This window comes from Drosophila miranda, chromosome XR (genome assembly GCF_003369915.1).
Source record: "Drosophila miranda strain MSH22 chromosome XR, D.miranda_PacBio2.1, whole genome shotgun sequence".
NCBI classification, from domain to species: domain Eukaryota; kingdom Metazoa; phylum Arthropoda; class Insecta; order Diptera; family Drosophilidae; genus Drosophila; species Drosophila miranda.
Window position 1 is genome coordinate 8,403,477 of NC_046674.1, and position 17,331 is coordinate 8,420,807.

The 17,331-nt window shown below is 47.3% G+C and overlaps 1 protein-coding gene across 1 annotated transcript; it reads left to right on the plus strand.

Annotated features, from left to right (window-relative positions):
• Positions 1-4,394: 4,394 nt before the first annotated feature.
• LOC108165398 lies at positions 4,395-13,571 on the plus strand. Its single transcript, XM_033387550.1, has 6 exons — positions 4,395-4,857; positions 9,694-9,825; positions 10,183-10,333; positions 10,457-11,385; positions 12,165-12,370; positions 13,255-13,571. The coding sequence occupies exons 1-6, from the start codon at positions 4,665-4,667 to the stop codon at positions 13,486-13,488; spliced, it is 1,845 nt and encodes a 614-aa protein (XP_033243441.1). The 5' UTR covers positions 4,395-4,664; the 3' UTR covers positions 13,489-13,571.
• Positions 13,572-17,331: the final 3,760 nt, after the last annotated feature.

Genomic DNA, 17,331 nt, shown 5'->3' on the forward strand with positions numbered 1-17,331 from the left:
ATAAATAGCATAAATACACATACAAATGTGGGCGATCTTTTGCCGAAACAATTACCAAAGAAAGGCTTCCCCCGGAGCCTCAGAAGTACGTGATTGATGTCTGCGTCTGAGCCATAGCCGCACAGTCAGAGTCAGAGAAGAAAGTCTATTCAGAAACATTCGTTTCAGGTTTTTTTTTCGGTTTGGGGTCTTTGATTAATTGGGCATTTGACGTGTGTGCCACCGAGCAGATTTCTTTGGCTTCCTGGGGCGTGTGCGCTGCGGCTGGCTTTGCCTTTTCGCCTTTTTGCCGTCTAATCATCAACATTATCGCGAACATTGAAATGGAAGTCCGAGCCGAGCCATGACTTGACATGCCTGAACGGTAGCTCGAAGGCTGATCCCCAGACAAAAGCGCCACACCAGAAGAGAGGCCCAAAGTGGAGGCAAAACATATCCAATTTTGTTCAATAATTATTGGCGGTTTATCCATTTATTAGCAGCTTTACTTTGAGTTTTCAGTTTCATTCGAATGTTTGTGTAGAGCGAAAGATGAAAGATTGAGTGACTAAATAAGGGCAACAAATTGAGTAATCGTAATCGCCTTACCCTCTTTGACAATCCGTTTAGTTGATTGAGAGATTATGGCCCGCGAGATGGGTGTTGATTGATGGACGGCTTAGCGGTGGGACAGTAGATTGTTTCAACGGAGAGTGTGGACAGGTTAAGCTATTAAATACGACAAAGAGGCAGGGTGGGAGCTTGAGCTGGTTATGGATGTGACTGACAGTTTTACTTGAAAAAGTTTCATGTAAATCTATGAAGATCCATTGGATTTAAGGTACGAGAAAGATCGCTTTATCTGCTAAACGAATCAATTTTCTATATGATTGGCTTTGTACAAAAACATTATTACATTTTCAGAGTGGATGTTGGGGTTTATCGAAAGGTATCTGGACAGAAAGTCCATCCCATATCGTATTGTCTGCACATTTGAACATCGCGCCTAGTCTACTTTACTGCTTGCTTTTTACATTTACACCCAAAAACATGCTACGAATCTGAATAGGTGGCCATCGAACATAATATCGATATCTGACACAGGCTGGTCGCCTTGAAACTACTTTGGGTTCCATTTATTGCCCAAAAATTTCACAATGGCGCTTTATTTATTTGAATGCAACGAAAAAACTCATCTGCATGGCGCCACACGAGCTATTTTAGTTCAAAAAACACCCACGAGCGGGGAATTTGAATTTGGCGCCACTTGTCCTCTAATAAATATGCAATCCCCGTACTTGATTGGCTTTGCATCCACAGACCCCCCTGGGACAGCCAGCCATCTGTGAAGGTAGGAAAGTAGGTTGAGCTCCGCAGATTGGTCGAAGGGGTAAAGAGTGAAAAGCACCTTGAAGTTGCTTAGCTTTTTCTGCAGGCGATTCATTAGATTGGCCATCGTATCTTTCAACGACATATGCCAGGCATTGTCTTTGCTCAGCTTATTGTGACTGTAGGAGAGTATCGTAGCGTCTCCGAGTGCGCCTGCCCCCCCCTTTGCTGGTCGCTGATTTCACGCGCAATATTAACAGAAATACCGATGGCTGGGTGTGCGTAATCACGGCCAAACGCTGCTGTGTGCATTGCAATGGAGGAGTATAGTGTTTCTATGGTATAGTACATATAATAGTATGTACATATATAGGATATAGTATAGTACTCTTTTTCCAATAACTTTTACCAAATCACCAACTATTGTGGTTTTTTGTTGTGGTCCCTGCGCAGCGGTGTTCCTGGGACGTCTGGGCCTGGCCTAGGGCTAAGCTTTGGGCTTGTCGTGTCTGTATGTCAGCCTGGGGTCCCGGTAGCTGGGGAGGATCCTGCGAAGGAACAATGGGAAAAGGCTGGCCTTTGTTGTTGGTGATGGAGCAGGAGACATACTGGGATAAAGGGTAGAGCCCGAGATCCAGCCCGACATATGCCCCAGCTGTGGCAGAGAAGCCAGAGAAGGCCAAGTTCGTTTCCTCAGTCTTTTGACTTTAAATGCAAACCAACCGCCGAGAGAAACAATTAAACAATTTAATGAACAAAACTTATCCGACAGGTGTAACAAATTAATGGCGAACGAACAAAATTGAGTAGCCTGCTCAATGATGAGGTGCTCGATAAATATTTATCAAAGGCAATTAGAGGCGTTCGGACAGGCGCTCGAGCATGTAATGGACGTTTACAGCTTTTGTCTCCGTCTCCGTGTCTGTCTTGGAGACGAATCGAAACGCCTCCTCCCTGATGGCGCTATGGAATCTTGCTCGTTGACTGATTTATGGGTGGATACACGGGATTTGGACCTGAACAGGCTTGAGCAGGCCAACAGCAGACGTCGGCCATCATAAGTGTGGGCAGCTGAGTGGCTGCTGAGTGCCCGATGTCACTCTGATGGCTGTGATGTCTTCTTTGTCGGCGACGACCATTGGCGAGCGTTTCAATTAATTAGTCGCCGTGCCAAAGCCAAAAAATAATCGCATTCGAAGTACGTAAAAGACGACAAGGCCAAAATGAAGCGAGGAAACTCTAATGGAAATAGAAGACTGGAAACACAAATACAAAATCAAAATCAAATCCATTTCAAACTGAATTTCACTGTTTGTCTGCTTTCTAACGCAGAGGCCGAACAGCAGCCGCTGCACGGCACTGCAATTGCGATTATTGAAATACTTCAAAGGTTTTTTTGTTTGTTTTTTTTTCTTTCCATTTCAATGGATCTTTCATTTGGCCAACGACAAATCATGGGGCCAAGTGAACCATCGACAGCAGCAGTGCCAGGAGCAGCATCTTTTGCCTTTTTTTTTCTATATAAAATGTGGATAATTGCGTCTAACTGACAGGCGGCCAAGACACTGGGCCTACAAGACTGCGGCTCCAGCGTTGCGTTGGGTTGGGGATTGGAGACCTGCTGTCTGTGGATCTGGCTGCTCTCACTCTCTTCCTAACATGATAATTGGACATGGAAGCCCCTGCATGGACATGCCATCGGACATGGGAATGGATAACGGGATGTCACAGGCCATCCCTGGCGACATCTCCTATGCGACAGCCCTATGTCTCCTTAATTGCTCGTTACTGTCCGACTGTCCGACTGTTCGAAAGTGAAATTGTTATACGGAATGTTTATCACGATTACCCCCCCCCCCCCACCCCCTATTAATTTCGTAATACTCATCAAAATTCGATCAATGTGCATCGATCGAGGGCGTTGACCAAATCGGTTCCGATGGGATTCGGTCACACCTCGTTCCAACTTCGATCTGTCGGTAATATCACATATTTTTGTGCAGACTTTCTTTTTGTTTGATGGGGGGGGGGGTTATCAGGCCCAGACAGGGCCAGGCCTACAGGCCTACAGGCCAACACACATCTAGCATTACTGTGCGAATTGTCAGAGTCAATTAGGGACTGTCATCTGTTGGGTAAATAGCTAGAAAACTTTCCTTTTTCATAACAATAATAGGTGAAAATTGGGTACGGCCTGTGGGTTGGTCTGTGCTGGGATGGCCCCAGAATTTGTGAATGATGCAACTCTGTTTCGGCACAAAAACTAAATGTTAATTCGATCAGCAAACAGACTATGCAATAGCCGGCAACAGGTGCTAAGTATATGATGAAAACTAGGGGAAAGGGAAAGGTGGGAGTGCCCTGAGGTGGGTGGGGGGTACACCTGAGCTGTTTACCATTGAATGGCGAATCCCCTTTTGAACCTGGACAGGGATTAGCATCTCCGTTTCACATGACAGGATTAGCATCTTTCTCTTGCCACGAACGACTTTCCCAATGACAGTCTGAATAATGAAACGAAGAGTTCAATTCGTGTGCTGCCCGAGGGTAAACAAAAGGCCTAGTCCCTATCCAGCAAAACTCTTTCTTCTCGCTGATGGAGTGACACAATACCCATAGAATGGCCCTGCACAGGTCAGAGCTACAGAGTTCATTGGTATACATCCAGTGGCTAGTGGGCAGGCGTCAGGCGTCAGGCGCATAGCGGACAGCTTAATTGATCCGTTTGTTCAGTGCATGCCACACATTTGCCAAAGTCCAGCAAGCAGCTACCATCGCGAACAGCGAACAGCGAACAAGTCAATAGCAAGATCCAGCATTTGGCTCTATCGCCTCTATCGGCTCCGTTGGCTCTCTTGGCCAGGTTCAGTGGCAGCAAACTTTCCAAAGAGCGGGGCCGGGGCCCCCAGAGCCAGAGCCAGAGCGCTTTCACATTGCGCTCTCTTAAGCCCCCAGCTGGCGCTGATGTTTTGGTATAAAACTTCTTACGTATGCTCGTCATGGCTTAATCTTACCTTGAACTTGGTCGTGTGCAGATCGCAGATCGCAGATCGCAGAACGCAGTAGCAGAGCCCATCAGGCTAAGTTTCGTTAAGGTTCGGCCTGGATCGGTTTTTCTTTAGTTTTTTTTTATAGTTTTGTTTTTTTGATTCGAATAAATAAATATCAAAAATGGAACAAAGCGCCGTTTGTTCTTGTGCGTGTCGATAACAAGTGTCCATAAATCAGTGTTTTTGCCCCTCGCCAGAGCGAGAGTTGACTTTTGTTTCTGCTGAATTTTTGATTTCTTCTAACGGTGCGACGTGTGCGACGTACCCAACAATCCATCCATCCATCCATCCATCCATCCAACCACAATGGACTGGCAGCCTCCTTCTGTCCAGGCAGCCATGGGCAGCCTGCTGTTCGGTTTGCTCCTCCTGACCACAGCGCATGCCTGGAGCTTGCCGGCACCGTCCTCCGCCTCCGCCTCCGCCTCGGCCCCCGCCTCAGCCTCCGTGTCACTGCCAATCAGAGCAGCTGCAGCACCTGTTCCCCGACGGTTAAACGGTAAGAAATCTCTTTAGAGATCGCATCAAATGAGTCAGCAGGCTGACCATCTCTCTCTCTCTCGGTCCCCCAATTTCTTTTGTCTGTGTTTGAGGTTTTCTTTCGGTTTTTTGTTGTGTTTTTTTCCCCCCCAAAAATAAACTTTAAATGAAATACTTTTATTGCAGTGAAATTTCGGCTCATTAACTTAAATGTGAGAGTGGCGACTGGGCAGCAATTATATAATATCCAGCAGCAGCCACAGCAGAGGCAGCGGCAGCGGCAGACGAAAGTTGCCACCAAGTGGCAGGAGATTTGGGGGCTCAATTGACAGGCCCCGGCTCTAGAGTTGTCTGATCCCCAGCGGGATTCAGGTGACTTTCATGGGCAATGCAGCAGAACAGCAGCAGAACGTGGCTGTGTGTGCTGTGGCACACATGCCATGCCACAAATGAGCCCCTGCCGTGCTCTGCTGTGCTGTTCTTCTTTTGGTTCTGTTACGTTATGGAGCGGATGACACTTTTTCTCGCCTGCCCCCCCCCCCACCCCCTCGTTGCTGTTTGTTGTTGTTTTTATGGGCTGCAGGGCGTACAATTAGCAAGTGGCAACAAGTGCAAGAAGGCATTACCATTTGCCATGGCCATTTGCCAGAAAGAAATACACCTCGTTATCGTTTAGGGCAGCTCTCTGTTGTGCCTCTTTAGGCCCTGAAATATGGGTCGTAACCAACTAAACCAGAACTAAGGCGGCCAGCGAAGGGCGTTGCGTCCGTCCACGGCCTCAACGGTGGGTGCGTGTGTGTGTGTGTGTGCGCGGTGCGGCAGCAGGTGCGGTGCGGTGGGGCAGAGTGTCGAGTCATTAAAGAACAAGCAGGCTAAAAACATGATTTAACGGTTTTCCGTCTTGTGATTAAGCGAATATCAAATACACTCGCAGTACGCCCAAAGAATTCTTAATTTAATAATAAATGAAAGTCCCTTTTGGGCGGTGTGGGGTTTTAATCAACTTCAATTTAAAGAGAGTTTTTTGAGGGCCAAATATAAAAGGTTGCATGACTTTTTGTTTCAACTGGAATTCATTGGCCAGAAAGATGGTAATTGCGGCTTTGAGACATCCGAAATACAGCCAGATTTAATACAGATTTTTAGCAAAGATTTAGTAAATCTTAGATCAAGGTATTCTTTACATTTTGATGCATTTTTTGGGCATTTCCCAACTTTCACTCACAACAATTGAATTTTAAATAGAATTTACATCGAATTTATTTGATGGAAAAACACATTAAAAATATTTTTTTAATTTTTAAAGGCTTTTTTAGTCATATACAAAATATAGCTTCAATTTCAAAAGACTTTTTCCATTATATAAATTCGATATAAATTATATAAAATAATAATATAGTAAGCTGAAATTTAATAGTATTTAAATGGAATTTATATCGAATTTATTTTATACAAAAACCCATTAAAAATAAAGCTTCAGTTTGTAAAGGGTTTTTTCATAATAAAAAAAAATATATCTTTAATTTTTGCAGGGTTTTTCCAACAAATAAATTCGATATAAACTATATAAAATAATTATTTAAAAAGCTGGAATTTAATAGTATTTAAATGGAATTTATATCGAATTTATTTGATGGAAAAACTCCATTTAAAATATATCTTCTAAATACCATATGAAAACCATTTAAATTCCAGTTAGTTATATAAATATTTTGTATTAACTGTACATTGAGAATCCTAAAGAAATGCCCATTAATTATGACTCGATTCGCAGAACAAGAGAGTTCTTGGCGGCACTGCCTCTGCCCATCGGGCGTGCCATTGCCAATCGCTTGAATTATTCATAGAACTCTTCCGAACTCTTCCCCTGAGCGTAGCCATTCGGTGGCAGTGGCAGTGGCAACAATAACAGAAACCAGCAATAGCCGTTTCCTCGACAAGAGCAACACAAACAGAGACAGCGGGCATTCCCGGCAAGAGCAAACAAGTTGATGTCTTAGTTGTGATATCGTCGGATTCAGTCGGTGACCACACACCAGCCCCAAAGGCATGGCAGGGGCAGGGGTAGGGGTAGGGAGGAGACTCTCCATTTTGGGGAGTTGTACAATACAAATTGCGCCGACACCAAAAAAGCCAGAGACAAAAACTTGAAAAATGCTCGGTAATTGGGTTATAACCGTCATATTTGTATGTGAGAGAGTCGTCGCCTGGGACAACGCGGACACTATTTAAATAATGCCTGGTGGGGCCTGGTGGGGGTCTGGTGGGGGCCTGGTGGGGCCTGGTGGGGTCTGGTGGGGTCTGGCGTGGTTCCGATTTGGTCTGGTCTTGAGCAAAAGGTAAAACAATGCCACTGGAGGAATCCCATGCCTAAAACGGAGCGCGGCATCGGTGACATTTTTGGTCGAAGCGCAACAAAAATGAAAAGTGCCTGCCTTAGGCCTGCCTTCTGCTTCGCTGGAATTCATGGAAATCTAATTTCATTTTTTAATTGCCGCATTGCCATAGTCATTGGCTTTGGCATCTTGCCTAGTTTGGCGGCCGATTCCGTTTTTCCTTGGCTCAAAAGATGGTAAAACTGGAGCTCGATCTAGAGCCGCTCCATGAAGCTGTCACAAAGGCTGCCACATTTGTCGAGATGCAGTGGATTTCTGCGTTGTGCACTTAAGGAGTGGATTACAGTTTCCCCCCTCTCCTTCGATTTGCGTACCCAAAGTGGGGCTCCCATTATGCATGTGTGCGTGCGTGTGTGTGGTGGCTCATGCGGTGGTTGTTTGTGTCTCTCTGGCGGCGGTGTGTCTTCAATTCAAATTCTGCGCCAGATCGAAAAACCAGTGAAAGTTTATTAACGTTTCCAGCTCTCAGCCGAAGAGCCCACAAGTTGGGGTTTCTGTTGTGGCCTGGGAGTGTAGCCGGTTAACGGTTCAAGCATTTTATACTCTTCAGACGGATTTCTTTAATGGCCCATCAAAATTCTTTTGTAATCGACACCCAATTAGATCCGAGAGGCAGCCAAACAAAGGGCATGCCCCAAGATGGTTTTTATCCATGGAGACTCCTCTCGGACTCCTCTAAGGCCTGTCCAAAAGTTCCTTTCTCACCCTTGGGTTTATTTAATGCCATATTTTCGGTACTTCAAGGAATAATGGTCCATATTTCTATATTTTGGTACTCCCTTCAGCACTCGCGGGATCCATGGCCCGTGCCAGGCCAATTGGCAACCAAAAATATCCAGGTTAACCGCTAATCTGCAAGCGAGCCACAAATCACGCTTTACAACTTCATCTATGGGCAGAATCGGCCGGCGATGATTATGCTAATATTTTATGGGCTACTGTTATGGGATGCTCGCAGGCAAATGCCGGACACAGTTGGCCGAACGGAGCCGGCGAATGCGTCACCCGTCATCGAGCCCAGGCCAAGCATTGCCGGCCAATGCCTATAACTACGGCGGGCCAAAGCCACGGCGGGCCAAAGCCGGGCGACCACCACGCATAAATTTCAATTGCAGTGAAAGTTCATTTAATATTGGCCATCAGCCTGGGCCCAAGACTGGGGCCTGGGTCTGGGTCTGGGTCTGGGTCTGGGTTTTGCATGCGACGCCCTGCCAAAGACATCAGGCAAAGTGAAAAGACACACCCCCATCGCCCCCATCGCCCCCATCGGCCCCATCGGCCCATTACCAACTAACCGAATGGCAAAGGAAATGGAATGGTCTTCTAAGGAGCTGCCAAAATAATGTGGCACATTTGTTGTGGAAACACAAGACGCCAGAGAAGCCAGAGCCGCCAGAGCCGCCAGAGCCGCCAGAGACATAGAAGACACATTTTGGACATCTATCGAAGATGCTCGCCAGGGAGTAGCACGATGCAGCAGCTTTCTTCGAGCTTCCCCCGTGCCCCCGCAACCTTTTGCGGCATTTGTTTTGCAGCGTGGGTCGATTTTAACAGGATGTCACCACGAATAGCAAGCGGCATCCTCTGGCTTTCACCTGGCATTGAATTTCGGGGAAAATATTAGCCAGGCCTTGGGTCAAAGAACGCGCCATGTCTGCCATTGAAAGTGAAGTAAAGCCGCATAGATTGTTGCAATGAAAACAAACGACAAATACCAGGAAAAACAACACGAACTTAATGCCTGTTTTCACCCATCACGACTCTGCTTCGATGTGGCAGCAGCAATTACATACGTGCCACCGGCCAGAGCCAGGTCCTAATGAATTTAACCAGTGCAAAAATAATTGCTCAATTTTCACACAAAAAACTTGACGGAAATATGGAAATTGTATGCCATTTGCTGGCGAAGAGATAACAATAAAACAAATACAATTATTCGCAATTAAATGGGTTCCGAATTGAATTAAAAAGCCATTAAGGCGTACAGTCGCCACATTTTCACTCCATCTCCACTCTGATTGATCTCTAAAGAAAGAAATGCCACGGGTACGGTACGGCACGGCACGGCACGGCATGGCAGTCGATAATCATTAAATGAAACATGGCCCGTGCCACAAGCAACAAGCCCATGTCCAGGTCCAAGTCCAAGTCCGGGGGACTTGTTAGCACCACCAGGAGGCCACCACAGAAGGTGTTGAGATGATTGTGGCAGTGGCAGTGGCAGTGCCGGCTTGCACCCATACTTTCACTCAAATATTTACTGGTCGGTGGAGACCATGTTAACCAGCCAGTAAGCCAAATTGGACCACAAATCCCAACGCTGCTCGTCTCTCGTTTGGTGGAGTCGTTTGCCAGTTTTTCCATTCAAATATTTGCCCCCCTCTTATCCACTATTTACACTTTTCCGCAGAATGCCCTCGTGTTTACACTAATCTTGATGTTGTCTCTAATTTTTGCAGAGGTCTCGCCGTATCTGGACCTGGCCCTGTGCCCCATACGATCCGAGCCGTGGACCTGTGCCCGCCAGCAGTCGGCCAGGATATTGGATTCCTGGGATGGAGAGCTCTATGCCCAGTGGCAGAAGTTAAAGGGTAGGTTGATTCCCATCTCTGGCCATCTCTGGGAAAGCCAAAAGCTTAACCTTTAATGGAAATTATCAGCGACTTCAAATTTCAAAAGACAAAAGACTTTTTCCCACACATGCCAGCCAACAAAAAAGAATGGGGTAAATTTCCACTAGCCTCCCAGGAATTTCGGTGTGGGTGAGGAGCAAAGAAAAACCCCTCCAGGACCCAGTCATGGCCAGAATTTGGCGATCATTGGTGGCGATAATTCCACATCCTCAGGGGGAATTTTCGCCACGCAATTCCCATCCAAAAACATTTACCATGAAAAAGCAATTAAAATTGAAAAACATTTCACTATGTGTGTTTTTTTTTTGGCTACAGTCGAGGCCGATCGCCAGATGAATGCAACGATTGAGAGACGCGGCTACAGCGCCTCGGAGCTGCCCCTGAAAGAGAAGCCATCGACGATACTGAAGAAAATTGAAATCGGCACGAATTATATGAAGAAATATCTGGCCGAGTCCATGGATGGGTAAGTAGCCCAAGCAAAGCGGCGAAAAACAAGTTGAATGCACGTTTTCGCCGCTTTTCGCGCAAGTTTTTCAATTCTTCCTGTTTTTCTTCAATGCCGTTCCGCCCCACCCGCTTCAAACAGCTTCCTTGGCCGCGAATACGAGTATTTGCAGACCTCGAAAGCAACGCCAGATGATAGTGAAAACGATCAGAGTGGGGAAGACGACGACGACGACGACGACGACGTCGATGAGGCGGATGCAGAGACAGCAGCAGACACCAGCGACACCGCTGAGGAAGCTGACCAGGAGGAAGACGATGCCGAAGACACAGAAACAGACGCCGATGCCGAAGCCGACGCCGATGCAGATGACGAGGAAGACGATGATGATGATGCCTCAAACAACACTGTGGAGCGGGAGCCCGAGGGTGGGGAAGACGAGGCGGACGACGAGACGGAGCCAGAAAGTGAAAATGGACCCATTTCGGGTGTGATCAGCGTACAGCCAGCAGAGCTGCAGGGCGACGACGTCAAGAACACGGTCTTCAGCGAGGACAGCGCCTCGACTGGGGCGGAGTTCATAGAGCTGGTGGATGGCGAGGCGACGGCCACGGGGGCGGTGAAGAAACCCGGCGGCGGTGGCAAGCGCAAAAAGGACAAAAAAACAAAAAAGAAGCGCAAGAGGAAGGGCCAGCACGGACAGAGCCAAGGACAGACACAGCCAGCCACATTGGTGGTGGTGCAGGCCGCCCCAGAACACCACGAAGTTGACTCTGGCCACGATCATGACCATGGCCATGGACATGGCGGTGGTGGCAGTGTGGACCACGATGATGCCGGCGGTTCCGTTTCCAAGCCCCACAAGCGGAAGCAGAAGAAACGCGTCAAGGGCCGACGCAAGCGGAAGGGACAGCACTCGAACAGCGGGTCGGCGGTGGAGCATGAGCAGAGCGATCTGAGCCTGGGACTGGGCCTCCTCGATGACCTGACCGAAGCCAATGACGAGCTCCTCGGCGGCGGTGGCAAGCGCAAGCACAGGAATCCAATTAGATATGGTAGAAGTAACGGAGGTGTGTGTTGTTTGCTGCGTGTGGTTTTAAATGACTTTTGCGCACCGATTTCCAAGCACAACTTAAGTGCCTTCTATATCTTAGAGTTATGTTATACTATGCTGGTGGTGGATCAAAAGAGATGGTGAAGGAGTAGAGCTCTAAACCATTTAATTTAGTTTTACTTTGATTTTAAATTCAAATTCAAATTACTAGTGGCGCCACCTACGCGATGAGCTACGAAAACTTTTGCTTGCAGCTTAGAGGTGACTGCTACAAGCACTGCCAAGCAGTACAGAGAAATTCAGTTGGCAAAGCAGTGTGTTGAAAAATGGTAAGGCAGTATTCTTGCCGTGTGTGACATAGTCTTTAGCTACTGTCACAGTCCACATTTGAATTTGAATTTAAAATTCAAAAGTTCAAAATGACTGCATTTTCTTAAAAAATCGAAATTATTTAATTAAATTTTAATCAAAATTGGGTAAAATATTTTCAAAAATTTATTGCAAATATCTTACCCATTTTTTGTTTGGTTTGGTATTAAGTTAAGTTTGTGTTACGTTCATTTTCGATTTATTGCCTTGATTTGCTGGCCGTTCATTGTTACCGTTAACGCACTTGACGCGCACTGCAGTTCATACTAACAAACACCACCCTCCCAAGCGACAAATATATCGATATTTATTGTTGTTTTTCCGTTCCGTTCTGTAGCCAAGTAAGTGCTGATTCTATTCGAGCAACAAAATGAAGCTAACAAGTCATCCTCTTTCGATCCTATCCCCTATCAAAAAAACATATAGTTACCCGTGGCAAGAAGAAGAAGAAGAAGAAGGCTCTGGCCAAGTATGTGCTGGTCGGCAGCTTCCTGAAGGCCAAGATTGAGTTGCTCCTGAAGATCCTGGGCGCCCATCTGCAGGTCAAGTTCTTTGCCATAGCTCTCATCGGCCTACTGATCAACATAGCACGCTTCTGGATCGATGTGAAGCGTGGCAGTCCGCCGTCCAAGGTGAGTGAGGCGGGACCTCATAAGGGGGCGTAATTTAACCACCCCCCGCTTGCAACGGACACACGACGGTTATGAGACCCAATATTTGTTCCTTGTTCTAAACGGATTCTCTGCACTCTTTCAGTTCTTAAGGGGCGTTTTGTATGGCAAAGGTTTGAGGCGGCCGCGTCTTCCTCTTAACTCTCCTAATCTCTACTTCCGGTCCTACGCCCCTGTCCTCTGTCCACTGTCTCTATCTATACCCCCACACACACACACACAAGATGTATATAAGGATTGTAAAATGCGTTTTCCTCCAACACCTCCAACACGAGCGCTCTAACCAGCTCGACCAGCTTTGGTTTCCAGCTCCAGAATTTCCACAGCAAAATTTCACCAGAGTTCCAATCGAAAAAACACACAAAAAAAAAAACACCTAATGAAACGAAACCAAAAACCTGTGCTAACAAATTCAGACCTCTTTGGTTTCAGATATGGTGGTAAAAATTGTTGGACAGCTCCCCCCCGAACAACGTTCTCGGAACGTACAGCTCTAGCACTAAAAGAGTCCACTAATACCAGTACAGTTTAAGACCCAGTCCCACAGTTTCTCCATAGAGTTTATTTTCGATCCAAAAATAAAAATGTTCCCCCCACATCGTGTAAGTATGGGCGTGCCCCCCCCCCAGCAGGGGGAGGCATCCCCAGCATCCCAAGTTTCCATACGACTTGGGATACGCCCCCGAAAGAATCCCCGCCATCTCCGATACTGACAAACACAGACACGCCAGACACATACAGACACACACACACACACACACACACACACACTCTTGGGCTTCTTTGGTACTTCCTCTGGTGTTTCTCACTTCACGCCACCCGTGTTCTGCATACTTTCTAACTAGGTTGTATACGTTGAACATGCCCACCATCAGCACCACTACGAGGACCACGGCGACGACTGGAGCGAGCAGGGCAGCTACTGGAAGCGGTCCCTGCAAACGGATCCCTCGATCGAGGACGTCGACTCCTCCACGGACAGCTACCAGATCCGTGGGCAGCAGCATCACCATCAGCAGCAGCAGCAGCCCCAGGACTCCCACTATCTGGCCTATCGCAACCAGCCCCAGTGGCAGTAGATCCATCTTCCCCCCCACCAACGCCTGCACTCCAATGGAGCCCAGAACCCACAGCCCCGTCACCCCAGCGCTGTCTAATTTATTGCGTGTATTTATTTAAATTTTATATCTTATTATGATGCTGATTATTAAATAATCCCCCGTAAGGTCCTAGCTCAAAATTAATTTTAGCACAAAAGGAAATGCCAGTAAACCAATTTTAGTTGTAACCCTAGTACGTCCCCTAGTGCAATGCCTTAAACTTAAACATAAACTTAATTTAAAATATATATATATATATATTTAATTTTTTTTCTACTTTGGAGAACATTAATCTTAAGTTATTTATGCAAATGTTGTGCCCGGTGCTCAGGGAAACCAAAAAAGGAGAGCCCAATTGAAGCCTCCGGTGCATCCGACATTTTGGAGTTACGAGAAAGCCACAGACGCGGGAAGAGGAAAGCAGGGAGGGCCACGCAAGGCCTTCCACGCGCCTACACAGGCCCTGTCGTCGTGCAGTGTGCACGCTCTGGCGGAGGAGAGCCCGATAAAACCACACGAAACGAGGCAGATTCAAGGAAAAGAAGAGAACCAGATCAGAAAAAATCCTCCAAACGGTTGGACCGATTATTTGATAATTTCCATAGAACGCAAGCCGTCTGAGTGCCGGGTATAAGCTATAGAGAGTACAACGTTCCCGCTCGTTTTATTATATATTTGTATGTTACACTATGATGCATATTAAAGAAAAACAACATTCGATAATTGTACACTGGAGGGTTTTTTTGTGCTTGGGCTCGATCGATCATTTCCTGCCCCATTTTGGGGCTCTGCAATCACAATGCGGTCAATTCTGGCCGCTGAGACAGAAATTCCAACAGAAATTTCACCCGTTCGCCTGCGTGCATGCGATTCTAATTCTTTGGCCCAATTCTGGGGCCCAACCGGCACCTGCTCGGCGGCCAACGTGCGCCCAAAATAGACGCGTCTGTTAACGTTATTTTTCTTCTTTATTTTTTTTGGGTGTCGCTGAACAATTTGCGCATGCGCAGATCGCGCCTCGAATGCCAAACGATTTTTTGGCAAAAAGTCTTGACGTTTGTTCGAAGCAATTAAATTTTGTGTTTGACAAACGTCCGACAAGGGGGGGGGGCTCTAGATTTATGTCTAATAAATAGTAAATATTGTGGCCACGCGGCTGGGGAGTCGAAAAGAAAGTCAACCTCTGGCCTTCGCTCTGGCATTCTGTCACGTTTGATATTGACCTTGTTTAAATGGAGGGAGGCCCCCCCCGCCCGAGCCCCCCAGCCCCACTCTTGAAGTGTAGGAAAATCTCCGGCAATTGACATGCAGCGTGCAGGGGCATGCAGCGTGTTAAGAAAAGCGAATCGAATTTACATGCCCCAACAGGGCCACCCCCCCTCCCCCCGCTTGATGGGGATTCGTGCAAAGAAATTCTTATCATTAGCAAAATTAAAATCAATGAAATTGCCCATAAAAATTCAATCAGACTTGGCCGAATGCGTGGGAGCCCTGATTGTGGCCCCCCTCTAGGGGGGGGGAGCTTCAAACGTGTGCCACATAATTGATCATCGGGGGAGAAACAGAGAATGCTCGTAGTTTAGTTTTCAGCACTTTCTAAACGCCATTCGGACTTTGGCTTAAAGTGGGCGTGGGGCGTGGGGCGTGGGGCACGGGGGGGGGGGGGGTTGTGGGCCCCTGGCCATGCATCATCCCGATACGATCTGTTCTCGATATGTTGCCAAAATGCAGAACCGCAAACCCTCGCCAATCAATTGAAATTCTTGTCGCCCCCGCCTCTTGGGGGGGGGAGGGGGGTCGAATAACGGTAAACAACGTGAATGGAAAAATATCCAAAAAAAAATATCATTGTTTTTTTTGGCAAAAAAGGAAGTGTCAGCGTCACGCATCGGAGTAAATTTTTGCGAAAAAAATTTCCTAGCTTGGGGCCGCCTCCCTTCGCCTTCGGTGCTCCACTAAGTGACAGGCGACGACGTGCCGCTGTCAATTGAACTGTCATTTTGGGCATTTGATGAGTGCCTAACCGAAAACTTAATTAATTTAATAGCCGCTAGAAAGTGCTGGCCGTGTGTTGCATGTGCTGCATCACGTATACGCCGTGTGTGTGTGTGTGTGCGTGTGCATCAGAAAAGCAGGTGAACGCCCACGTGTCTTTTTATTTTTTTAATTTGAAAAGTGCTCATGATTTTCCATTGCAGTGCAATTTGCATTTTAGAAAGTTTACATGTGTTTTTTTTTTTGCCTGCTGCATTTCTTTTCATCGATTCCAGGCCTGGGGCCTGGGGCCTGGGGCAACCGGGACCCGGGCTCCTGCTCAGAGACAGTCCGTCGGCTGTCTATTAATAATATGATTTTTTTCATAATTCCAGTCATGATTCTGCTGTGTGGCCGTAGAATTTCAGCGTCGAGCCCCGACACGTCGCCCTGTTGTCAACGCGCTTATCTTTGCACGATTCGGCCTGGGTCTGGGTCTGGGTCTGGGTCTGAGCCTTGTCCTCCCTCCTCCGTGGCGGGCAAAACTGCATTTAAGCCTACTTTGTTGCCAAGTGCAGAAAATATATGCCCAGGCATGTTAATGTTTATGCGTTGAGGCTAAACAATTCCCTACAAATAAATGCCAATACCTTAAGATAAATCAGTTGTTTCGCAGACCATTTGAGGCCCCCTCGAAAAGGCAAGTCTTTGCTGTCTGCTGTGGGGATTAGAGAAGCTCCTCTGGGCGTGCTGGGTGACGATCATTACCGGGGCCCCTCAGATTACACTCGAAAGATTGCCCATCGACGACGTGAGATTGCAGTTTTATGTGTACCAAGTGGGTTCGGGCAGAAGCATCACACAGATTCGTTCTGGGGTTCATTGGCTTGGCCCTGGGCGGCAGCGGCGGCAGAGAAGGATTATGCAACAAACGAAATATCATCAGGCAGTGTGACTTTCACACAACCGAAAACCCTTCAGTGCCCAGTGCCCAAAACAAGCGAAGCCTATTAAGGCGCATTAGCAATTTAGAATGGGTTTTGCTACCATTTCGCGGCCCAAACGAACGCCCCCAGAGCCGCCCCGCACGTAGTGCTGTGGGTATTACGCGACAATTATGAATTTCTAATTTCATGTTTAGTGCCGTCATTGGGTCCCTGGGGGCCCTCTGCCTTGGGGGGCTCTGCCTTTTGGCTGTTCTATCAAAATCACGTACAGCGCACAAACAAAAAGCGAAAGCTGCAGAGGCCATTGCCATCGGAAATAATAATAATAGCAATAATAATTGCATTTCTTGATTAATTATGAGTGTGGGCCGCCAACAGGCGGAGGGAGATGTTCTCCTGGCAGCTATTGGGAGGCCTTTGAAGCGCCCCTCGGTGGGCAGGGCATGTCCATTGGGCCACTTCCGTCCAGAGGTGGAAGGATCTCTATAAAGAGCTCAAGGAACGCTCGTCTCCTTATGATTAGGAAAGCTTTTGGGGCCCAAAGCCATGGCCTGTGGATCCATCTTCCATCAAACCTTTCGCTCTGTGTCTTGGGTTCCACAGTCCAGCGAATGCGTTCCACAAGCAGAGACACAGCCACACACACACGAAAGCCGCGCACTGTCACGTCTGCGCAGAAGAGGCGACTCGACAATAAGCATTTGCCCATTGTGTGCGTGTGTGTGTGTGTGCCGGCCACGCACCTGTACCTCTGGCTGTGTGTGTGCGTGCCGCCTCTTTGGGGTTTTCTCTGCTGTGCCTTTTTGCATTCTTAATAAATCAAAAGCGAAGAATATATAAATTGGGTGTCGCTTGCCTTGGACGGTCGCAGTTAGTATTTTCCAACCAACGGTGCCTCACA